Source organism: Salvelinus sp. IW2-2015, linkage group LG14 (genome assembly GCF_002910315.2).
Source record: "Salvelinus sp. IW2-2015 linkage group LG14, ASM291031v2, whole genome shotgun sequence".
In the NCBI taxonomy this organism is placed as follows: Eukaryota; Metazoa; Chordata; class Actinopteri; order Salmoniformes; family Salmonidae; genus Salvelinus; species Salvelinus sp. IW2-2015.
Window position 1 is genome coordinate 22,703,023 of NC_036854.1, and position 26,535 is coordinate 22,729,557.

Sequence of the window (26,535 nt, forward strand, 5' to 3'; positions counted from 1 at the left end):
GTATTGCTTGCTGTTTGGGGTTTTAGGACTTTATAAATATATTTGATTGAATAGAGATACTTTCTAAGAATCTAGATCTGTGGATTTTGGTATATAGGCCAGTGGCTCTTTTCTAGGTCTACTGTCTGAGACTTTTTCCAAAAGAATCAGCCCCATATTTTGTCTCATGATTCAGATAAAGGTTATAGTGGTGACAACATTTTTAGAACAAAATATAAATATTTGTTAACGTACAGTATATTTATTGCAATGTTCTATACAATGTGAGCTACTTAGTGACCCCAAAACTCACTGAGCCCCCATTGGTCCTTAGGTTGAGAATCACTACTAGGCTGATATCCCCAGTTATGTTCCTTGGTAACAAGAAATTCTGATCTTGTCAATAAGATACTCTATGCAAAAAACTGTCTAAATGTTTTTTTTCTGCAAGTAAACAAATGCTAGTCCTTCCAACTGAATGAAGAGAAGGTTCTGCCCACTGCACATTGACAAAAAAAAAAACAAGAGGACATTTTGCTGCATACTAAATAGTATTTCACAAAATGTTGCCAAAAGTTTGCAAACATTTCCAGGCCACCTACTGGGGAACCAGGCACAGTAAAATGAGTCTTATACCGACATAACCTGAAAGGCCGCTCAGCAAGGAAGAAGCCACTACTCCAAAACCGCCATAAAAAAAGACAGACTACGGTTTGCAACTGCACATGGGTACAAAGATCGTACTTTTTGGAGAAATGTCCTCTGGTCTGATGAAACAAAAATGGAACTGTTGGCCATAATGACCATTGTTATGTTTGGAGGAAAAAGGGGAAGGCTTGCAAGCCGAAGAACATCATCCCAACCGTTAAGCACGGGGGTAGCAGCATCATTTTGTGGGGGTGCTTTGCTGCAGGAGGGACTGGTGCACTTCACAAAATAGATGGCATCATGAGGAAGGCAAATTATGTGGATATATTGAAGCAACATCTCAAGCCATCAGTCAGGAAGTTAAAGCTTGGGTCTTTCAAATGGACAATGACCCCAACCATACTTCCAAAGTTGTGGCAAAATGACTTAAGGACTTCCACAAGATATAGTCCCAAAACAAATCTAGGGTTGCTACACAAGCCGGCTGGTCGTTCGTTCGTTCTATTGGTTCGGTTGCCAGAGCCGTGACCCAGTCTTTCAGTCTTTTTGTTCTGAATCTATGGATGCGACCCAGTCGTTTGTTCTAAATGTTCTATTGGCATACTGGTTGGCAATGTTCTTAGCTGGCCAACTACGGCTAATTTACAGTCACGACAAACAGTGCAGACAGAATAACAACAGTAGCTGCATTTGTTTAAGCTGTTATCTAGTGACATTTATTTGGATACATCCATAACAATGAGCTAATGAGTCACGGTTTTGCCTGGCATAGAACATGTGCCCTCTTGTGACAGAGGAGCTAGCCAACAACACAGCTAACACAATAACTTCAAACGAAAGCTGGAAAGACTGCAAACTAGCTGCTCTTTGTTTCGTTTGACCTTTTTTCAAGTGACATTTATTTGTATATATCCATAAAATAATGCCAGCTGATTCATTATTTTGACTGGCTGAGAAACACTGCATGCCTCTCTCTCTCATCCCGACTACCGACCCCTACACGTTCATTACTATGGGAAAGTTGGAGATCAAATTTGAATATTGAAACAATGTTGCAAATGTCGGAGAGACAGACAGCAACGTTTATACAAATCTCCGCTGTTGAAAACTAAAAGTTAGTCTAAAATAAATGTCAAATGTCTAGATGCTTTTTATAGCGGAGATCAAGTTTATAATTTCCCTGCCTGTGTTGATGAGACAGTGGATTGCACAGTTGGATGGAACGGAGTAAATAGGCATTTTAATGTCATAGATTTAGCCAGTGGTAACTTGTGGAATTTATTTTATTTTATTTAACCTTTATTTAACCAGGAAAAGCCCATTGAGACACAGAGTCTCTTTTTCAAGGGAGACCTGGCCAAGAAGGCAGCAACAATCAATGCATTACATAATTAAAACATACAACAATACAACAACATGATCCAGCCTAAAAAAAATCATTTACACTCCTCTGTAACAGTTTCCCATCAATATTTTAAATTAGTTCAGTGGCACTAACATATCTAGATGAAGCATGGATTGTAGATTATTCCATGCGTCTGGTGTACAAGAAGAGAAGGCAGTCTTGCCTAATACTGTGAATGTCCTTGGGACTTTAAGTAGCAACCACCTAGCAGAGCAGGTATGGTAACTGCTGGTGGTGAAGGAGACCAGACTACAGAGGTAAAGAGGGAGTTTACCCAAAAGGGCTTTGTAGATGAACACATACAAATGTATCTTTCTGCGCATATAAAGTGAGGTCCAACCTACCATTTGGTACAATGTGCAATGGTGGGTGAGTGACTTGACATTTGTAATAAAGCGGTAGGATGCATGATAAACAGAGTCCAGTCTTTGTAAGACGGAGGAGGCTGCATGCATATACTGTACAACAAGTCACCATAATCAATTACAGAGAGGAAAGTGGACTGAGCAAGCTTCTTTCTAGCCATAAGCGGGAAGCAAGCCTTATTATGAAAATAAAAACCCAATTTCAATTTAAGCTTTGTCACAAGATTATCCACATTAACTTTAAAAGACAACTTGTCATCCAACCAAATACCTAAGTATTTGTAGAATGACACTTTTTCAATGGATAAGCCACCAGATGTGACAATGCTAACGTTCTCTGGCAGAGTTCTAGCTCTGGTAAAGGTCATGAATTTAGTTTTTTGTACATTCAAGACCAGTTTGAGACCATAAAGGGAGGCCTGCAGTGACTGAAAAGCAGTCTGGAGCTCTTCAACAGCCTGAACCAGAGAAGGAGCACATGAATATATAACTGTATCATCTGCATATAGATGTAACTTTGCTGGTTGCATCCCATTTCCCAAATCATTAATAAAAATTGAGAACAACACAGGAGCTAAAATGGAACCCTGGGGCACACCTCTGTTAATCTCAAGAAAGCTAGACTTGTGATTGTCAGTATATACACATTGTGTTCTGTCAGAAAGATAGTTCCTAAACCAATTTACTGCCCCTTCACTGAGACCAATGTTTCTGAGTCTAGCTAGCAACAATTCATGGTCAACTGAATCAAAGGCATTTGATAAATCCACAAACAGAGCAGCACAATGTTGCTTTTTATCAAGTGCATTAATGATGTTGTTTGCCACTGTCATAGCTGCAGTTACGTTGCTGTGCCCCGATCTAAAGCCAGACTGAACCCCGCTCAGTATGTTATTTTCAAGTAAGAAGTTTTTTAACTGTGAGTTCACTAAGGATTCGTAGACCTTGGCCAGGATAGGGAGTTTAGAGAGTTATTAGCATCTGAGTGATCTCCACCCTTTAGCAGTGGGAGGACATAAGCTGATTTCCAAATACTGGGTATGGAATTGGTCAAGAGACTCAAGTTGAAAATGTGAGCCACAGGTTGAGTAATAATACCAGCTGCTATCTTTAAGAGAGAGGGATCCAGGTTGTCTGGACCTGCAGACTTTTTACTGTCTATAGCCTTTAGTGCTTTATATACCTCAGTATAAGAAACAGGCTCAAAGTTAGGAACAGGTCTGGTTTACAAGGGCAGAATAAATCCCCCTTTGACCTGCTGAGACAAAGGTAACATACCCTTTGTTCTTCAGAAAGGGAGATGTGGTGTAATGTTAATGTTGAGCAGTGACATAGGAGGGGCTTGAATGTCCTTTTATTACGTTGTATTAAACAGTATACACATACAGAAGCAGTCCGTGTCTTCAAAAAGTAACCTACTCCGTAGGAGACAGGGTTGCCTTTCAGGCATCATTCAGGGAAAAATGCCCCACGAGCCAGAAACCATCCTTTCACTGCTTGTGCGCACTCAGTCAGCTGACACACTCAAAGTCATGTGATTGAATTTCTGTAGGCAGATAGAGTGCACACGGTTGCTGGTAAACATCTTGCTGGGTTTGAAACAAAGTTTTTAGTAATTGTATATTATATCCTCGCACGTCCAACATGGCTTGGACAAAGTATCAACTCTTTCTTGCGGGTCTTATGCTCACAACCGGCTCTATCAACACGCTATCGGCAAAGTAAGTGAACGCTTCAGATATGTTGTCCATTGATGTCACCGTGTTTACAATGTAGCCAACGTCTAATGTAATGCGTGTTAGACCATCACGATTCGGGCTGTTTTTCATGTTTATTGCACTGTTCCTGGTAAACAGAGTTGTTCCTCAATATATTTGTATCAACTGTTGTCTAAATTGGCGATTCATGGTAGCTTACATTTGGGAAAGGTATATATTTCCACCGTCTTTGTAAATAAATACATTTTCATACAATCAAGCATGGTTGATAATGATATTCTGTAAGTTTAATTACAGGTGTCAATGTAATGTATGATTACATTTGAAATTGTGAAATTGCTAGACATTAGACAAAATGCCAGACACAAGGAAACCTTTCACGTTTGCCTTGCGTCACTGTTGATTCATGTCTTGTCATGTCATGAAATGCAGGACACTGTTGCCTCAGCAAATCACTGGCTTTGTGCCACAAAACAGACAAGACTCTAAATTGACTTCTGTAAATTACAGCAGTTTAACTTATTTTGATGTCATGCAAAATAGGATGTGGATTGGGGTTACAGGTCGTAGTTCTGATACTCTGCTTTTTTATGTCATGTGGAAATGACACCTGATCAACTTTTAACATTTTGTCAAAGATGTGGTCTAGTCTGGCAAAAGTCCCTCCGTATGGATACTGTATGTTACACATGGTTGCTCTTGCTCAGTGAAATGAGTCAATGTAGCAAATAGAGAGATCAAGTTTCATCCACTTTTTGGGACTTCTTACCAGAGCAGTCACCTGAAACCAAACCCTTCACTGTCTGCATATCACTGAGGAGAATGTTATCTTGAACTGAGAACAGTTGCTTCTTGTGTAGAATTTTTTACATTTCTTTTAGGGGTAATTTGCGAAGACCCTTTGAGTGGATTTGACCAACTGTGTTAAAACTTGGCAGTGTGTGAATGTCAAATGTCTTCAGATCAAGAGCTACATTTTGTCAATAAACCGGTGACTCAATCGGGCATATTTGTGATATGGAGCTCAATCTGCTGATGTGTGAGGGAAAAGGCGGCATCATCACGTTGTGTGGCACTGTGACTACTACATCCCTTCTATTGAATCAGCAAGGAGAACACTCACATGCCAGTCATGCCTCTACTGGTTAGGCCTATTGGACTATAAAAGCCAATAGGTGCTAGTGCTGACCGATTAACTGAAATGTTGGGTATTTTTTTTATTTTTTAAACAACATCTATAAAATCATTTGAATTCCATTTTTCTGTGAGCTATATGTTCAGTTCCTGCAGGGGCGCAACTTTGCTTTTAGAAGTGGGGGGACATAATAATTATATAGTTTTATATATATATATATATTAATTAATTAATAATAACAATAAATAAATTCATCAAGTTGCATAAAAACTCAAAACAGCGTATCGGAATCTGTTCAGTGTGTGTGGAGCAGAGACGAGACTGACGCCTCATGTCCACCCGATGCATCAAACTCATTGCATTCCGGCGGAAGTCATTCATTGTCAATGGAGCAGTCAGTAACGCAATGTTGGGGGTACCGCACTAGGCTGTGGTGCATTCTGTGTACCGCATGCGTTCAGTATTTTCAACTCGTGCGTTGTTTTACCATGCGGTGGTACAAACGGAAGTACACACACACACTCTCCAACGAGCTCGCTTTTAGCTATTTGAAAGCTAAGCACATGGCCGTCAAGTACGGAAAATGCAGGCTAGACATCTGGCAAAACACAATGATTTGTTTATTAGGCTGTTCCAAATTGTCCGAAAAATTATATTTATTAACACGCTCCTTTTTCTTGATCTTATTGTTATTATTACTATTATTATTATAAATAATGTAATTATCATTAGTAGGCTTAGTATAGCAGCCTCGTATAACCACCACTGAGCTTTAGGCCTAAAAGCACATCCTGTTTAGTCTTAATACTGTAACTTACTTAGGCCTATATTTCAATACTTATATAGGCTACTGAATCAATCATTAATTTGTTAATGTCATCATACAGCATTCGAGTCATTCATGATTTGAAATGCAATCAAGCATTTTAGTTTTAAAATAAAACAAAGCGAGCCTTGAATAATTTGCTTCAATCAATAAATAAACCGTTCAATTTGGAAATTGCATTCGCAAATGAATGCGACTGTTTTTAGTCTTTGCTGTAATAAAGGCTTAAAAAACTAACTCTCTAGTATGCTTAGAATTTATTTAGTCTTTACATTGTTCCAAATGGTCAGGAAAATTGTTGTAATCTATACAGCGCCTGTTTGGTGCACATAATATGCACGTAGAGCTTGCTCCTAACCTTTTTATTGATCTCCAGTATTTTCCACAGCAAGACAAATGTATTCCACACATCTGACTTTCCCTTTACCTCCTGAGCAACGAGTAAACATTCCCCCGTTTCAAGTTTATTTGTCTTGTCTTCTGCATCAATTTTGCTGTCTGATATGATATMCCCAATTGTGCCCTATTCGGATGGGATTAGTTTTACTGGGGGAGGTCGGGTAATGTAATTATGTGCACGAGCACAAAACACCACATCTGTATTTTTAGTCGCGTCCAAATCTGCTATGTCAGTCATTTCTACGTGGCAGGAGAGTAACAATTACAGACAGAATAACCTACTGTTTTTTGGCGAACTCCATGGTCCTCTGCTAGTCCCATGTGAATTCGACATCCCTGTGTTTCGAGAGGAATGTCTGAGTTAGACAGGTGTTGCTCGCGGTTGGCACAAGAAAGCAATAACTGATTTGATCAATTGAGCTAAGTGCTGCACATAGGCTGCATGTAGGCCATTCATATATAGCTCATCAACTTTCACAGTGAATGCTTTTGTGCGTATGAATTGAATATTGCTAAATGCATCAGTAAAAAATATTTAGCCTATTTAATGCAACCCTTGCTGTTAATAGATCACAAAGCAGCATGCAACTGACACACATTTGGAAATGTTAAGTTAACTTTCTCATCCATAGCCTTTAAACGCATATCAAGTGCAATTTTTCTAAATGTTATTTCCATTTTTTTCATACCTTTTTACTTAACTAGGCAAGTCAGTTAAGAACAAATTATTATTTACAATGACAGCCTACCCTGTGCTTCAACAAAGTACTGAGTAAAAGGTCTGCATACTTGTGTCAGTAAAAAAAAAAAAAATAGCTATAAAAAAATCCAACTGTTTTTGCTTCATCATTGAGGTATTGTGTGTAGATTGATGAGGGGAGGAAAACAATTTGATCCATTTTAGAATAAGGCTGAAACGAAACAAAATGTGAAAAGTCAAGATTTCTGTATGTACAGTGCATTCAGATCCCTTGACTTTTTCCACATTTTCTTAAATTACAGCCTTATTCTAAAATTGATTAAATTATGTTTTTTCCTCATCAATCTACACACAATACCCCATAATTATCAGGGATCAAGGTAAGACCCAAGTGCAGACTGTGTGAAGTAACAATGTTTATTGTAACCACAGGGGCAGGCAAACGACAGGTCAAGGCAGGCAGGGGTCGATAATCCAGAGTAGGAGCAAAGGTACAGGAAGGCAGGCAGGGGCAGGCAGAGTTCAGTAGTCCAGAGTAGGAGCAAAGGTACAGGAAGGCAGGCAGGGGCAGGCAGAGTTCAGTAGTCCAGAGTAGGAGCAAAGGTACAGGACAGCAGTCAGGGTCAGGCAGAGTGGTCAGGCAGACGGGTTCGGAGTCAGGACAGGCAAGGGTCAAAACCAGGCGGGCGAGAAAAGAGAAACTGGAAAAAGCAGGAGCTGAGACACAAAACACTGGTAGGCTTGACCTAACAAGACAAACTGGCACAGACAGACAGAAAACGGCACCTGGAGGGGGTGGAGACAAGCACAAGGACAGGTGAAACAGATCAGGGGGTGACAATAATGACAAAGCAAAAACAGGATTTTAGACATTTTTGCAAATTTATTAGAAATAATTACACAAGTATTCAGACCCTTTACTCAGTACTTTGTTGAAGCACCTTTGACAGCAATTACTGATTTGAGTCTTCTTGGGTATGACGCTACAAGCTTGGCACACCTGTATTTCCTGCACTTCTGCACTTCTCTGCAGATCCTCTCAAGCTCTGTCAGGTTGGAAGGGGAGCGTCGCTGCACAGCTATTTTCAGGTCTTGGCTGTGTGCTTAGGGTCGTTGTCCTGTTGGAAGGTGAACCTTCGCTGAGGTCCTGAGCACTCTGGAGCAAGTTTTCATCAAGGATCTCTCTGTACTTCGCTCCGTTCATCTTTCTCTCAATCCTGATTAGTCTCCCAGTCCCTGCCGCTGAAAAACATCCCCACAGCATGATGCTGCCATCACCATGCTTCACCGTAGAGATGGTGCCAGGTTTCCTCCAGACGTGACGCTTGGCATTCATGCCAAAGAGTTCAATCTTGGTTTCATCAGACCAGAGAATCTTGTTTCTCATGGTCTGAGAGGGCTTTAGGCAAACTCCAAGTGGGCTGTCATGTGCCTTTTACTGAGGAGTGGCTTTCGTCTGGCCATTCTACCATAAAGGCCTGATTTGGTGGAGTGCTCCAGAGATGGTTGTCATTCTGGAAGGTTCTCCCATCTCCATAGAGGAACTCTGGAGCTCTGTCAGTGACCATTGGGTACTTGGTCACCTCCCTCACCAAGGCCCTTCTCCCCCGATTGCTCAGTTTGGCCAGGCGGCCAGCTCTAGGAAGAGTCTTGGTGGTTCCAAACTTCTTCCATTTAAGAATGATGGCAACTGTGTTCTTTGGGTCCTTCAATGCTGCAGATATGTTTTGGTACCCTTCCCCAGATCTGTGCCATGATCCAATCCCGTCTCTGAGCTCTTTCTTTCAACCTCATGGCTTGGTTTTTGCTCTGCCATGCACTGTCAACTGTGGGACCTTATATAGACAGGTGTGTGCCTTTCCAAATCATGTCCTATCAATTGAATTTACCACAGGTGGACTCCAATCAAGTTATAGAAACATCTCAAGGATGATCAATGGAAACAGGATGCACCTGAGCTCAATTTCGAGTCTCATAGCAAAGGGTCTGAATACCTATGTAAATAATTTTTGTACATTTTTGTTATACATTTGAAAAAAAATATTAAAACCTGTTTTCGCTTTGTCATTATGGGGTATTGTGTTTAGATTGATGAGGAAAAATTATAATTTAATCAATTTTAGAATACTTCTGTAACGTAACAAAATGTGGAAAAAGTCAAGGGGTCTGAATACTTTCCGAATGCACTGTATGTATGTATGATATTTGTGTGTCCGTAGCTTTTTCACTCATCATTATTGCCGATTCATTCAGGACTATCCGTAATCATGGGAGCATCCACATTAATGTAGAAGTATTTATAAACATATTCTATTTTCATTAACAATAAAAGTGACTCCAAAATGACGCTACATTATTTACCATTATTTTGTCCCCAATTGAAATTAATCTGAGATACAACCAAAACAAACAGCAAATTCATTGGTAGTTACTGTCTTGTTCCATCGCTGCAACTCCCATATGGACTCGGGAGAGGCGAAGGTCGAGAGCCTTGCGTCCTCTGAAACACAACCCTTCCAAGGTTTCTTGACACATTGCTCACATAACCCGAAAGCCAGCCACACCAATGTGTTGGAGGAAACACTGTCCAACTGGCCAGGTCAGTTTGCAGGCACCCGGCCCGCCGCAAGGAGTCGCTAGAGCACGATGGGACAAGGAAATCCCGGCCGGTTAAACCCTCCCCTAACCCGAACGATGCTGGGCCAATTGTGCGCCGCCTCATGGGTCTCCCAGTCAAGGTCGGCTGTGATACAGCCTGGGATCGAACCTGGGGCTGTAGTGACACCTCAAGCACTGCAATGCAGTGCCTTAGACTGCTGCGCCACTCGGGAGACCTGGTGTGACATTCTTGAGCAAACTTAATCAACATTCTCTTCTCCCCCAGATGGGCTGACATGTTCTCCGCAAAGGGTTGTAAAGACTCCCCTGAACACGCATTCGCCCACCCATTTGTACAGGTACAGTCTTTCAAATAAAAATACATAGTGTGTAAGCTAAGACCTAAATCAGTCACTTGTCTTTATCAACATTTTGAATGGATTAAATGTGTCATTGTTATTTTTTCTTGCTCAGTGTCTGTCACTCCTGCCTCCCCTCTCTCTCTCCTTCTACCCCTCTGCCTCTCTCTCTCCTTCTACCCCCTCTCCTCTCTCTCTCTTCTACCGCTCTGCTCTCTCTCTCCTTCTAACCCCCTCTGCTCTCCTCTCTCTTCTACCCCTCTGCTCTCTTCTCCTTCTACCCTCTGCCTCTCTCTCTCCTTCTACCCCCTCTGCCTCTCTCTCTCCTTCTACCCCCTCTGCCTCTCTCTCTCCTTCTACCCCCTCTGCCTCTCTCTCTCCTTCTACCCCCTCTGCCTCTCTCTCTCCTTCTACCCCCTCTGCCCTCTCTCTCTCCTTCTACCCTCTGCTCTCTGCCTCTTCTCTCTGCTCTCTACCTCGCCTCTCTCGCCCTTCTCTCTCTCTCCTTCTACCCATCTGCCTCTCTCTCTCTCTTCTACCCCTCTGCTTCCTCTCTCTCTCCTCTTCTACCCTCTGCTTCCTCTCGTTCCCCTCCTCTCCTTCTACCCCTCTGCCTCCGCTCTCTCTCTCCTTCTACCCCTCTGCCTCCGCTCTCTAGGCCGTAGGGATGTTCCTGGGGGAGCTCAGTTGTCTGGCTGTCTTCCACATGCTGCTTTGTCACGATAGACGGAAACCAGAGCCCAAGATGAACACGGGCCAGAGCTTCAACCCCCTCCTCTTCCTTTTCCCTGCCCTTTGTGACATGACCGCTACCTCCATCATGTATGTTGGTACGTGACCCCGACATCTGGGATATTTATCTTCATTTGGTATTGCAGTGGGCTCCAGAGTTTCTGGGCATGTTGCTCGTTGCTTGAGCCGCCATTTAACTCCCTCGCACCTTACATAAAATATTTGAATGTGACAATTCACATCAAAAAGGGCTACATCAAAAAGTTATATTCTTCAAAAGTATTTTTCAAAAACTGCAAGGAATTCAAAATTATCTGTAACATTATGGTCAGAGACACAATTACAAACACGTTTTTCCATTGAACTTGAAGTTCCTGTGATGTATCTTCCATCTTATTAAGGAACTGTAACACAATATCTGAGAACTCTAGATTGTCATAGTGAAAGTTTGTGCTGACTGCCTGCAGACCTGGGTTCAAATAGTATTTGCTTTCTTTTGCCTGGAACTAATTGCCAGTTGAACCAATTGAATAGTCCCAAAGTGCAACTGCTGCCCATTTGCCACTCCGGGCAGACATATTGAAACAAGAAATCCTATTTACATTTTAGTCATTTAGCAGACACTCTTGTCCAGAGCGACTTACAGGAGCAATTAGTGTTAAGTGCCTTTCACCTAGTCGGCTCAGGGATTTGAACCAGCAATGTTTCGGTTACTGGCACAGCACTATTAACCGCTAGGATACCTGCCGCCCTATTTGAACCAAGCTCTGTCTGTGACCCTCTGTGACTCTCTTCCCCAGCTCTGAACATGACGAGCGCCTCCAGCTTCCAGATGTTGCGCGGGGCAGTGGTCATCTTCACAGGCCTGCTGTCAGTGGCCTTCCTAGGGCGCCGCCTGGTAGCCAGTCAGTGGACAGGCATCCTCATCACCATCCTGGGCCTGATAGTGGTGGGCCTGGCGGACTTCATGAGCGGACACAAGGACGACTCTCACAAACTTAGCGAGGTCATCACTGGTAAGGTAGAGAGAATGGTGGGTTGGAAGGGGATACTTGTAGGAGCAAGGGTAGGACTGTTAGAACACAATGAGTATGGTTACATTCACACAATAATACAATTATTGTGAATAGTTAGATTAATATAATAGTTTGATTTTAAATGTTTACATGCTTTGCAAGAAGAACAATTTCCTTAACCCTGTTTACATTGACACATCGGAAATCAGGCTACCTGATGGGACTTCGATAAATGCAGAAAATCACCAATCAAAATAAACATTCTACCACAGCGAACGTGTTATTTTTGTGAAGCCTATTTGAGTCTGAGTTCGGACATATGAAGTTTGTATGTGAAAACTATTTCTAAGATGAATACATCCAGTTTTTCCAAACTCAATATACTTCTGCAAAAGAAGGAAGCTTGCGTGGGTTGTACGCAGATCAAATACATGTAAAAGATTGCCTACATCAAGCCAACAAATAAAAACATTGCAGCCCACAGGTATAAAATATCCTATAAATCACATTGGCTATGCATGGCCTGTCTGTAAGGAACTTGAACATTGTACTTAATCACCCTCCCGGATCCGGGATCCTCCTCATCAGAAACGCTGACTAGGATAGCCTAGCCTAGCGCCACAGGGAATATAATATAATTTAATGAAATCACAAGTCCAATACAGCAAATGAAAGATAAACATCTTGTGAATCCAGCCAACTTGTCCGATTTTTAAAATGTTTTACAGCGAAAACACAACATATATTTATGTTAGCTCACCACAATAGCCCAAAACACAACGCCATTTTTTCACCGCAAAGATAGCTTTCACGAAACCCACAAATAGAGATAAAAATAATCACTAACCTTTGAACAACTTCATCAGATGACAGTCTTATAACATCATGTTATACAATACATTTATGTTTTGTTTGAAAATGTGCATATTTATAGCTACAAATCCTGGTTTTACATTGTGAACATGGCGCAAAAATGCTCCAAATTGTCCGGAGAAATTTTGGAGAGTCACGTAATCTAACAGAAAAACTCATCATTTCATTTGCAGACGACACACAATTAATCTTCTCCTTTCCCCCCTCTGATAACCAGGTGGTGAATCGCATCTCTGCATGTCTGGCAGACATATCAGTGTGGATGACGGATCACCACCTCAGCTGGAATCCTCGCGCAGGACGGAAGCTGGCTCTTTCTCTCCGGGGAGGACTGCCCGTTCCATGATCTCGCCATCACGGTTGCAACTCCATTGTGTCCTCCTCCCAGAGTGCTAAGAACCTTGGCGTGATCCTGGACAACACCCTGTCGTTCCTAACTAACATCAAGGCGGTGACCCGTTCCTGTAGGTTCATGCTCTACAACATATATGTCAGAGTCAAGGCCCGCGGGCCCATCCGGCCCGCGGAAGGTTTTTTACGGCCCTGGGATGATCTTGATTTATTATTAGAACGCGGCCCGCAGACCGCAGCAAGCCGGCACCCGCAGATCTTTTACACGCACCAATACTACATTTCCCACAATGCAACGGTGACGCACCGAGCAGTGGCTGCTTCATTTCAATTTTATTGGCACAGCAGTCGTCAGCACACAGTAAAATTAACTTTCAGATACCCATCAAAATGGCAAAACGGAAGGTGACACTGAGAACCGGGGGTTTAAAAACAAGGTGGGAGTCGGAGTTATATGTTCACGGAGGTAGCTGGAAAACCTGTGTGTCTTCTGTGTGGAGAAAGTGTGGCGGTACTGAAAGAGTTATAATCTGAGACGACATTATGTAAACGAAACACGCGGACAAAACAAGAATATGGACATGGAACAAAGGCTACAAAAGGCAGGAGGAATTAAACGAGGCCTCAAATCTCGACAGGCTTGTTCAAAAAAAGCCAAATCACAAGGCCAGGCTGCTGTCAAGGCCAGTTTTTTTTGGCAGAAGAGATCGCTAAATCAGCCCGGCCATTTACGGAGGGGGATTTCATAAAAACTGCATGATTAAGTTTGTGCCGAAGTTTGCCCAGAAAAAAAGGCAACTCTTTTTAAATGTGAGTCTGAGCAGAAACACCATTGCCGAGAGAGTAAGACCAGTTGTCCTCATCAATCTAAAAGAGCAGCTTGTGAAAAAGGGAAAAGATTTCATTGCATATTCCTTGGTGTGGATGAGAGCACCGACATTTCTGACATTGCCCAGTTGTCAAATTTTCATTCCGCGGAGTGGACTCCAGCCTAAGCGTGACAGAGGAGTTTTTGGCTTTACGTCCTAATGCAGTGGCAGCAGACTACGGGGCATGATTTGGTATGAAGAGGTGTCAAGATGTGTAAATGAGATGGAGCTGCCTTGGGAAAACTCGTGGGTTTGACAACCGACGGAGCGCACCTGCGATGTGTGGACACAGGAGCGGACTGGTGGCGAAGATACGGGAAAGATGAAAGAGGAAAACGCGACAGGTGAGACTTTCGACGCCGATTTTGCTGACTTTGAAGCACAAAAAGCAGGTTGGAACTGCTCGTAACCCATTTGCTGTTGACGTGGAAAGCTCACCACCAAACCTCCAAATGGAGTGATTGACCTCCAATGCAAGTGATGCACTGAGGGCAAAATATGCGGCAGTGGGTGTGCTGCGGAGTTCGCCCGTTTCCTCCCCGACACAATGCCCCAGCTGCGCATCCCAGGCTGCTCAAACGGTTGTCTATGTTTGGCAGCACATACCCTGTGTGAACAACTGTTTTCTTTGATGAACCTGAACAAAACATCACACAGAAGTGACTTACTGGCTGAACACCTCCACTCAATTCTGAGGATTTCCTCAGCTCAGAGCCTTACCCGAACATTGATGAACTTGTGGAAAAGATGGGAACACCAACCAAGTATCACCTCAACGTCAAACAAGTGAACATTACTGGTGCAATCACATATTTAGAGTTTTTACTCAAGTTTCAAGTTTAAAATTAAAGTTTAATATTTGTTTTTCACTGCATGTTACTTCTCCTTAAACAAAGTGTTGTTTTTGATTAATAGATTTTTGCACTTTATTTTATTGTATTTCAATCCAATTATATTTTAAAAATATTTCAGTTTGAGTGGATGATAGAAAATTGCTATTATTGTTTTTTCTTTGAAGTAAATTTAGCCCACTTTTGCTAAAATAGAAAATATAGGCTACTGATGGTGCCTTGAATACCGGTTTCTTTCATTTAATGTTCATGTTATGGGGATTTTTATATAAAGGAATTTGTCTTTTGTGTCTGTTGAAAATTAAAGATTACTGACAGAGCCATAAGAAAATATTGCTTTATTTATCTGATCATATTGGAATATATTTGTTAGGTTTCAGTAGTTTTCAATTAGGTTCACTAGACTATATCGGTCATTTAAATTTTTTCAATGAACATTCGAACAGTCCGGCCCTCGGCTTGTAGCTAAATTTTTTATTTGGCCCTCCGTCCATTTGACTTTGACACCCCTGCTCTACAAACATTCGCCAGAGTACGACCCTGCCTCACGCAGGAAGCGCGGCGGTCCTAATCCAGGCACTTGTCCATCTCCCGTCTGGATTACTGCAACTCGCTGTTGGCTGGGCTCCCTGCCTGTGCCATTAAACCCTACAACTCATCCAGAACGCCGCAGCCCGTCTGGTGTTCAACTTTCCCAAGTTCTCTCACGTCACCCCGCTCCTCCGCTCTCTCCCTGCTGGCTTCCAGTTGAAGCTCGCATCCGCTACAAGACCATGGTGCTTGCCTACGGAGCTGTGAGGGGAACGGCACCTCCGTACTTCAGGCTCTGATCAGGCCCTACACCCAAACAAGGGCACTGCGTTCATCCACCTCTGGCCTGCTCGCCTCCCTACTCTGAGGAAGTACAGTTCCGCTCAGCCCAGGTCCAAAACTGTTCGCTGCTCTGGCAACCCAATGGTGGAACAAACTCCCTCACGACGCCAGGTCAGCGGAGTCAATCACCACCTTCGGAGACACCTGAAACGCCCCACCTCTTTAAGGAATACCTAGGATAGGATAAAGTAATCCTTCTAACCCCCCCCCTTAAAAGAGTTAGATGCACTATTGTAAAGTGGTTGTTCCACTGGATATCATAAGGTGAATGCACCAATTTGTAAGTCGCTCTGGATAAGAGCGTCTGCTAAATGACTTAAATGTAATGTAAATGTAATCATAAACTTTGCTGAAAAATACATGTTGGACATATAATTAAAGATACACTGGTTCTTAATGCAACCGCTGTGTTAGATTAAAAAAAAAATTACTTTAGTAAAAAGCACAGCATACAATAATCTGAGACAGCGCTCAGCCATTCTCCGCCATGTTGGAGTCAACATATTCAACAAAAATACGAAATAACATCATAAATATTCTCTTACCTTTGATGAACTTTCATCAGAATGCAGTGCCAGGAGTCCTAGTTCCACAATAAATTGTTGTTTTGTTTTAGAATGTCCATTTCTTCTGTCGAATTAGCAACTTTGGCTAGCATAGTGGTGCTCACGTGTCCATGAAAGTTTGGCGCATGGAACGAAAAATTCCAAAAGTCATAATAAATGTCGAATAAACTGGTCAAACTCAGTTGAAAATCCATCTTTAGGATGTTTTTCTCGTATATATCCAATAACGTCCCAGAGAATTTATTCGTGTCTACCTATTGCATTGTAGAAAACTATATGGTGCTCCCAGGTGCGCAGCAAAATACTGCCAATATGGCTGACCTGTCACTCCAAAAGCTCTCATTCGGTCCCACATCAGGCTAGACACCTCATTCAACGTTCTACTGCCTGTTGACATCTAGTGGAAGGCGTATGAAGTGCATACATATCCATATCACGTTCTGACTTATTTTCCTTTGTTTTGTCTTTATTTAGTATGGTCAGGGCGTGAGTTGGGGTGGGCAGTCTATGTTATTTGTTTCTATGTTCAGGTTTGTTCATTTAGCCTGATATGGTTCTCAATCAGAGGCAGGTGTTTTGCATTGTCTCTGATTGGGAGCCATATTTAGGTTGCCTGTTTGCACTGTTGGTTTGTGGGTGTTTCTTTCCTGTGTCAGTGTTTGTGCCACACAGGACTGTTTCGGTTCGTTCACATTTGTTATTTTGTTATTTGTGTAGTGTTCAGTTTATATTATTAAAACATGGACACTTACCACTCTGCGTATTGGTCCTCCGATCCTTCTCGCCTCTCCTCGTCAGATGAGAAGGAAGAGATAGACAGCCGTTACAGCAATTGAACAGGAGCAGCCCTTCAGAGACCCATTTCAGAATTTTCACTTCCTATTTGGAAGTTTGCCTGCCAAATGAGTTCTGTTTTACTCACAGATATAATTCAAACAGTTTTAGAAACTTCAGAGTGTTTTCTATCCAATAGTAATATTAATATGCATATCATATGATCTAGAACAGAATACGAGGCCTTTTAATTTGGGCACTATTTTTCACCAAAGTGGAAATGGCGCCCCCTATTAAGAAGAAGGGTCCGGTCTGAAGCTCATGCTAGCAAACTTGCAACATTGTATGAAGTATTATGGGCCCTTAGAGTTTCCTGCTCCCGTGAGCTCCGGACAGACAGACACAGCTGTAGGCTATTTGCACAAGATATAAGAAGTAATCAGGTAGACATTTTTTTATGACATTTCTACCGGATCAGAACATAACATTTTTTCCCCCTTTCATGCTGAGTGGTTATCAAAAGGGAGAGCTGGAAAGTCTTTTCAAATAGGCTACGTTGAGGAACTATTGTCATTCTCAATGAATGTAAAAATAGACTTAGTTGACTTGCTTTTTGAAGCGAAGAAAAAATGCCTCCGCGGTGATGGTGAGTTAAGACAATCAGAAATAGTATCAGATTGCCAAATGGGCACATTTTATAAGCCTACATTTGTGTGCAGGCCAGGTAGTCTAGGCCCAAGTCCATGCGTAATCAGGTGCGTGTCCTTACTCAAGATTGACAGGAGCGCTCCAAACAAAAGACAATAAATAATTTGACAACTCATAAATGGAATAAAATAAACCAAAACTTTTTCCTCACAAGTGTAGCCTTGGTTGTGCGCTCCGCAAACAACGTGTCCACTCCTACAATGACAACGGTAAGACTAATAATATATTGAATGCATTAACAGAAATTACCATAACCAAACAAACATTGTAGATTTGAAATTATGGTAAATGTACTAATGGTGATACCGGTGTGGCCTCCGCAATAGATTGGTCCACTTAGACAGGCGTCTCGTGTGCCGTAACGTTTTTTTTTATATATATATATATATTTGCCGCTGCTCGACTAAAAACAAATCTTGATCAAACAATCGACCAGTCAACTAAATGGTGTCAGCCCTACTCTGCCTACTGCCATAATCAGTTTAATCTTAAATTATTACTGTGCATGTAAACATACTCATTGTTAAGAGGATAATGAGTGGGCACTTAGTGACAAAGGTAAGGCCCTGTTCGAATACTCTTAGAACAGTGTTTACCAACCACTGTCTTAGAATATACAGTGGGGAGAACAAGTATTTGATACACTGCCGATTTTGCAGATTTTCCTACTTAAAAAGCATGTAGAGGTCTGTAATTTTTATCATAGGTACACTTCAACTGTGAGAGACGGAATCTAAAACAAAAATCCCGAAAATCACATTGTATGATTTTTAAGTAATTAATTAGGCATTTTATTGCATGACATAAGTATTTGATACATCAGAAAAGCAGAACTTAATATTTGGTACAGAATCGTTTGTTTGCAATTACAGAGAATATACGTTTCCTGTAGTTTCTTGACCAGGTTTGCACACACTGCAGCAGGGATTTTGGCCACTCCTCCATACAGACCTTCTCCAGATCCTTCAGGTTTCGGGGCTGTCGCTGGGCAATACGGACTTTCAGCTCCCTCCAAAGATTTTCTATTGGGTTCATGTCTGGAGACTGGCTAGCCCACTCCAGGACCTTGAGATACTTCTTACGGAGCCACTCCTTAGTTGCCCTGGCTGTGTGTTTCGGGTCGTTGTCATACTGGAAGACCCAGCCACGACCCATCATCAATGCTCTTACTGAGGGAAGGAGGTTGTTGGCTAAGATCTCGCAATACATGGCCCCATCCATCCTCCCCTCAATACGGTGCAGTCGTCCTGTCCCCTTTGCAGAAAAGCATCCCAAAGAATGATGTTTCCACCTCCATGCTTCACGGTTGGGATGGTGTTCTTGGGGTTGTACTCATCCTTCTTCTTCCTCCAAACACGGCGAGTGGAGTTTAGAACCAAAAAGCTCTATTTTTGAATCATCAGACCACATGACCTTCTCCCATTCCTCCTCTGGATCATCCAGATGGTCATTGGCAAACTTCAGACGGGCCTGGACATGCGCCTGCTTGAGCAGGGGGACCTTGTGTGCGCTGCAGGATTTTAATCCATGACGGCGTAGTGTGTTACTAATGGTTTTCTTTGAGACTGTGGTCCCAGCTCTCTTCAGGTCATTGACCAGGTCCTGCCGTGTAGTTCTGGGCTGATCCCTCACCTTCCTCATGATCATTGATGCCCCACGAGGTGAGATCTTGCATGGAGCCCCAGACCGAGGGTGATTGACCATCATCTTGAACTTCTTCTATTTTCTAATAATTGCGCCAACAGTTGTTGCCTTCTCACCAAGCTGCTTGCCTATTGTCCTGTAGCCATCCCAGCCTTGTGCAGGTCTACAATTTTATCCCTGATGTCCTTACACAGCTCTCTGGTCTTGGCCATTGTGGAGAGGTTGGAGTCTGTTTGATTGAGTGTGTGGACAGGTGTCTTTTATACAGGTAACGAGTTCAAACAGGTGCAGTTAATACAGGTAATGAGTGGAGAACAGGAGGGCTTCTTAAAGAAAAACTAACAGGTCTGTGAGAGCCGGAATTCTTACTGGTTGGTAGGTGATCAAATACTTATGTCATGCAATAAAATGCAAATGAATTACTTAAAAATCATACAATGTGATTTTCTGGATTTTTGTTTTAGATTCCGTCTCTCACAGTTGAAGTGTACCTATGATAAAAATTACAGACCTCTACATGCTTTGTAAGTAGGAAAACCTGCAAAATCGGCAGTGTATCAAATACTTGTTCTCCCCACTGTATCTTTCCCTCCTTCCTCACTTGAATTAATTACGGATCTAACTTATGATTGGATAGTTGAAGGCAAGCTTAACAGAGCAGTTATTTCACCAGTCCAGTCACATCTGATCAGTGATTACCTGAAGGAAAATGGGAAGGATACATTTGAATGGTATTCAAACAGGGCTATTGACTTTTCATTATTTAGATTTTGCTTCTACAGAGACTGGTTTTCCCACACCAGCAACATCTTACTAAAATAAATGTCCAATGAGGAACTGCCGTGCAAAGGCCTTACCCATCTCTTCTAACCCTAAGGTGACCTTCTGATCATCATGGCCCAGGTCATTGCTGCTGTCCAGATGGTTCTGGAGGAGAAGTTTGTCTACAAGCACGATGTTCATCCTTTACGGGCAGTGGGCACTGAAGGTACGGTACAGTGAACGTACTATATACATAGGACGGCTGTGTGCATTTGGTTAATGTATAACTCCATATACAGAATGTAACAATGGTGTTTGTAAGCTTCACTCCCAAAGCTGTACACTCTTAAGAAACACAAGCATACTAATCAGATGTGTAGGTAGTACTTAATGACCTATTTAACCATTTCTGTTAATTTATTTCAACAGGAAAAGAATGTCTGTCACCATTTCGTACTTGAGATGGTGCTAATGTTTGTAGATCATTACGTACTGTACATTATTTATAATGCGAGATACCTGGAGAAAATCAGACTTTTGGAGAATTTTTTTTTTTTATGGCCCTCCATTCAGTAAAATATATTGGCTCTCCCTGAACTCTTGGGGAAAAAAACAAGTCCCCATCTCCTATACCCAAAATAATAATTACAACATAATGGACAGACCAGAAGCTTAGATATGCAGAAACTCATTTTGTAAGCATTACATGGCGAAGAGCCACTGTACACAGCACAGCCATTGGTTAGGCAGCAAAAAAGGCTTTACATTAGCAAGAGCAGGGCAGGCCAGGGCTCATGATTGGGAATGTCTATCCATTGCAGTGTGTAATCAGTGTAGCCTAGTTTCATATACACCATCCCAGCAGTGCAAAAAATGAGGAAGTACATTTTCCTAGAAATATAATATTGCCCTGTCCTTCTCTGAGCATGCTCTTCATATAGCCTAGGCCTAAAGTTTATAGTATAGGCTATTGATCATTTGATTGAGGCAACACTAGGCGCACTTGATATTGCGCGCCCAGCAGAGAATCAGGGATGAGGGGCAGCATTGGTCACACATCGAGATATAATAACCAACACATTCTCAAACACTGAGCAATATGACATTTAATCGATTATAAATTACATGACCCTCCCAAGGGATGAAATAAAACAATACTAAACCCTCACCCTAACTGAAATTGAAAAAGCACGACCCTCCATTTTCCTCCAGGTAACAATTGTGTACATTCCGACCGCTCCCTTAGTAATTCACCCTGCCTCCATTAATTTCCACCCTTCTTCTCCATTCTCCAGGGTTCTTTGGCTTCTTCATCCTCTCGCTCCTCCTCGTCCCCTTCTTCTACATCCCGGTGGGCAGCTTCAGCAACAACCCCCGCCATGTCCTTGAGGACGCGCTGGACGCCTTCTGCCAGATCAGCCACAATCCCATGATCATCCTGGCGTTGCTCGGTAATACGGTGTCCATCGCCTTCTTCAACTTTGCCGGCATCTCTGTCACCAAGGAGATCAGTGCCACCACGCGCATGGTGCTGGACAGCCTGCGCACTGTGGTCATCTGGGTGGTCAGTCTGGCTCTGGGCTGGGAGCAGTTCCATGGGTTACAGGTGCTGGGTTTCATTGTGCTGTTGGTGGGTGCGGCACTGTATAACGGGCTTCACCGCCCCCTGCTAGCAAGGATTCTGTGCTGCGCCAGCGTGGAGGAGGAGGAAGTCAACCCAGTGGAGAGGACGAGATTGCTGGACGAGGGAAGGGTGCAGGAAGAGGGCTAACTGACCTGATATGATGACCTCGCAACATGCTGAAAGTGTGTGTGTGTATGACATGTAGATAACATAACCCTGTCGTACTCCACACCATGCGTGTGTGACATAAAGACAACACATTTCTCAGATAACTGCACATGACAATATCTTTAAAACTGTTGTAAATTCCTGGTTGTAAATTCCAGGTGACATATATTGATAGGATCTTGGACTAGCCCTCCTCAAGGCTTGTTGCAGCATCGGTTAAATGTGTCAGTGGTGGCAGGCATTTTATAAATCCCCAAAAGGTTAACCATAACATAACATCGTTTGATAGAGTGCGCTACTGTGGTCATTGATACAGTGGCTTGCAAAAGTATTCATCCCCCCTTGGCATTTTTCCTATTTTGTTGCCTTACAACCTGGAATTAAAATAGATTTGGGGGAGGGGTTGTATCATTTGAATTACACAACATGCCTACCCCTTTGAAGATGCTAAATATTTTTGGGGAAACAAACAAGAAATAAGACAAAAAACAGAACTTGAGCGTACATAACTATTCACCCCCCCCCCCCCAAAGTCAATACTTTGTAGAGCCACTTTTTGCAGCAAGTCTTTTGGGGTATGTCTCTATAAGCTTGGCACATCTAGCCACTGGGATTTTTGCCCATTCTTCAAGGTAAAACTGCTCCAGCTCCTTCAAGTTGGATGGGTTCCACTGGTGTACAGCAATCTTTAAGTGATACCACAGATTCTCAATTGTATTGATGTCTGTGCTATGACTAGGCCATTCCAAGACATTTAAATGTTTCCCCTTAAACCACTCAAGTGTTGCTTTAGCAGTATGCTTAGGGTCATTGTCCTGCTGGAAGGTGAACCTCCGTCCCAGTCTCAAATCTCTGGAAGACTGAAACAGTTTTTTTTTTCTCTAAGCAATGGCTTTTTTTCTGGCCACTCTTCCGTAAAGCCCAGTTCTGTGGAGTGTACGGCTTAAAGTGGTCCTATGGACAGATACTCCAATCTTCGCTGTGGAGCTTTGCAGCTCCTTCAGGGTTATCTTTGGTCTCTTTGTTGCCTCTCTGATTAATACCCTCCTTGCCTGGTCTGTGAGTTTTGGTGGGCGGCCCTCTCTTGGCAGGTCTGTTGTGGTGCTATATTCTTTCCATTTTTAATAATGGATTTAATGGTGCTCCGTGGGATGTCCAAAGTTTCAGATACTTTTTTATAACACAACCCTGATCTGTACTTTCCACAACTTTGTCCCTGACCTGTTTGAAGAGCTCCTTGGTCTTCATGGTGCCGCTTGCTTGGTGGTGCCCCTTGCTTAGCGGTGGTGCCCCTTGCTTAGTGGTGTTGCAGACTCTGGGGCCTTTCAGAACAGGTGTATATATACACTGAGATCATGTGACACTTAGATTGCACACAGGTGGACTTTATTTAACTAATTATGTGACTTCTGAAGGTAATTGGTTGCACCAGATCTTATTTAGGGGCTTCATAGCAAAGGGGGTGAATACATATGCACGCACCACTTTTTTTAAATTTATTTTTAATATATATCATTTTTTGAAACAAGTTTTCTTTTCTTTTTTTTACTTCACTAATTTGGAATATTTTGTATGTCCATTACATGAAATCCAAATAAAAATCCATTTAAATTACTGGTTGTAATAAAACAAAATAGGGACAACGCCAAGGGGGATGAATACTTTTGCAAGGCACTGTATATATGGGTTTACTGTGGTTTCTTACACTTAACTAATATTGGATTCTGGGATATGGTAATACACTCGTTTTTGAGTTGATTTAATTTCAATGTTTTGGTCTTGGCCAGTGTCATTTGGTTTCGTGGCTCTCACCGCTGTTTTTCAACTGGGAAAATGGGCTTGTGTTCAGCCCTGGATGGGCTTGTGTTCAGCCATTTGTACTGACCTCTTATTTCTGATTTCCCCTGGTGTGAAATCATGGACATGTAGTAACTTGGACAATATATTGCATATGACACCAGTGGGCTGTTGGTTCCATGCTTTTTCAAATGTTTTTCATTGTTGCACTGTACATTTTACTAATGTGTCACTAGTGACATAACATAAATACTATGTCAGCCATTGGACTTTTAGTACATTTTTAGGGCTTTGAATTTAAACCACAAATTAAAAGTTAGCTGAAATGTTCCCCACTGAACACTTGTTGCATAATGACTGATATTGTGTGAGTGTCAAGTCCATTGCACTACCATAAGTGTGCTTTGGGATCTGTGATTCAATATTTCCTGCATGATTTTACCTGTGACATTTTCCCCTGTTTTATTATCAAACAATTGCAATTGTTCTGGATATATTCATTGACTGACACATTATCAAATGTAAAAAAAAAAAAAAAAAGGGTTATAAAGTCTATTACTAGCCCATGCTTCTTGGTACATAGTTTTCTATCAATGGATAGCGTGGGTGAATATTGCTGGCGCTACCCCTAAGGCTAAGCCATAGATTAAGTTTGTTAGTTGAACAGCCTACCAAGCTCTCAGTAAGTGAATGGAAACTGTTCTCAGGACCAAGATTCCTATGTAGGTTTTTGTAAGACTTATGTTGCACCTTTTGATTAGGATGTACATTTGCTTGGGATTTTAAAGTGCCATGTGAACAATGTTGACTGGATGTATTGAACTTGGCTCCAGTTAAATGTTTTTATAAATAAATAATAATGAAAAAAAAATGTGCAAATGTTATTAGCACTTGAGTTCTGTGCTGTATTATACTTAGAGATGAAATAGGAGGGTCGTTCCATGGAAATAATGCCTTTTTTTGTGTCCCTTTGTTTTAAGTAAATTGTGCCAAAATGTAGCATTTTGACATGTCCCTCCATCAACCCAGGATCACTTCTAGGAAGATTGTATCCCATACTGTATCCAAGTTCCATCATTTTAAAGCGTTAGTTATTTTGTTGCTTTGACAGTCATTTCTGAAGATGTATTTATTTCATGTGATTAGTGACATTTACATCTGTCCCTCATTTTAAGGTCAACTCTGTTACCTGAACTGAACTCATTTCAATATGGTGAAATGATTCCTTTTTATATATTTTCTTCAAAAGAAACATTCAACATTTAGTAATCATCGAGTAAAAGCAGGTGCGCTGGTTCTACTCTTTTTGACAATTTTCTGGTGTTTTGTGGCAGAAAACTGAGCGGTCCAGCATACAGTAACACGTCTACCCTGTTACCAATAGATGGACAGGCTAGAAATGTTTTTAGGAGCAACTACCCCTCAAAACGAACTTGGCATCAATATAAGTTAAACACATTTATTCTACTGTCAAAATAACTACAAAGTGTAAATAGGATAATTTCAGTCGTAAAGTCAGTCTCGTCCAAAACAGTTTTGTGAGACTTGTGGGTGTGACTGCATCACAATGTAAATAAAGGTTGGTTAGGTTTGTTTCAATCCTGCCCTCAGCTGGCAGAGCACACAAGTGATCATCAATTGGGAGTGCAGCTGCTCGCAACCCGATCATAATGCCTGTGGTAAATTTGGGTTGAGTTTGGATTAGGGCTGTCCCTGACCAAAAAAAATCTTGGTCGACCGAAAGCAGTCTATTCGATTGGTCTACATTTTTAAATGTGTATTTTTTCATATATAGACATATAGATGTGTTTTAATAAAATCAACTATATGCATTGAGCTTGTCTGATGCTTAAAGTTTGGGGTTTGATGAAATAAGACTCAAGAAGGTGCCAGATCTAGATAACCAGAAAGAAAAAAGGCATAACCTGACCAAACTATTCTCCTCCCGCTGCTGCTGGCTGTCGCAGATTCTTCCATTACTCTCCTGAAGTTGCCGTTAATAGGCTACACGAGGAGTTGGCAACCTTCCTCATGTGTAATGCCAATTTATCTTACCTTTTCTACTGATCTGCGTGCCAGTTGTGGTTTTCATATGCACATTTTTGTGAAAGTTTTATTTAATTTATAATAAAGTCTTTGTCATGTGGTTAATCAAAATTCTATCTAAATGAAAATGATACAAACTTAAAAAGTAACTTCTATTGCCATTGCAATAGCTTACATAAAGCCAACAAATAAAAACATTGCAGTTAGCAGGTAGAAAATATATTGATAAAAATAAGTATACTATAAATAACATTGGTTACACATGGCATGTCTGCATGAACTTGAAACGTTGAATCAACTAACTTGTTACGGCTAGACGTTCCGCTAGCGGAACCACTCGACAACATCCGGTGAAATATTAAAAACTTTCACTATAAATATTAAACTTTCATGAAATCACACATGCAATACACCAAATTAAAGCTACACTTGTTGTTAATCCAGCCAACGTGTCAGATTTCACGGCGAAAGCAAACCATGCGATTATCTGAGGATAGCACCCCACCAAACAAACACATGACATTCATATTTCAATCCGCCAGGCGCCACAAAACGCAGAAATAACAATATAATTAATTCCTTACCTTTGAAGATCTTCTTTTGTTGGCACTCCAATATGTCCCATAAATATCGCAAATGGTTATTTTGTTCGATTAATTCCGTCGTTATATCTCCAAAATGTCCATTTATTTGGCGCGTTTGATCCAGAAAAACACTGGTTCCAACTTGCGCAACATGACTACAAAATA

At 41.7% G+C, this 26,535-nt stretch overlaps 1 protein-coding gene across 1 annotated transcript; it reads left to right on the plus strand.

Annotated features, from left to right (window-relative positions):
- Nucleotides 1-3,931: 3,931 nt before the first annotated feature.
- On the plus strand, nt 3,932-22,480 carry LOC111972505 (solute carrier family 35 member F6). The gene is made up of 6 exons (XM_023999503.2): nt 3,932-4,118; nt 10,060-10,132; nt 10,791-10,962; nt 11,665-11,880; nt 20,267-20,377; nt 21,447-22,480. The coding sequence occupies exons 1-6, from the start codon at nt 4,042-4,044 to the stop codon at nt 21,920-21,922; spliced, it is 1,125 nt and encodes a 374-aa protein (XP_023855271.1). The 5' UTR covers nt 3,932-4,041; the 3' UTR covers nt 21,923-22,480.
- The last annotated feature ends 4,055 nt before the right edge of the window (nt 22,481-26,535 follow it).

What these genes read in the sequence shown, in the direction of transcription:
- LOC111972505 (XM_023999503.2), top strand. Translation starts at nt 4,042, where the DNA reads ATGGCTTGGACAAAGTATCAACTCTTTCTTGCGGGTCTTATGCTCACA. An exon ending in ATCAACACGCTATCGGCAAA is followed by an intron (nt 4,119 to 10,059) that starts GTAAGTGAACGC and finishes CTTCTCCCCCAG; the next exon opens with ATGGGCTGACATGTTCTCCG. An exon ending in ACTTAGCGAGGTCATCACTG is followed by an intron (nt 11,881 to 20,266) that starts GTAAGGTAGAGA and finishes TCTAACCCTAAG; the next exon opens with GTGACCTTCTGATCATCATG.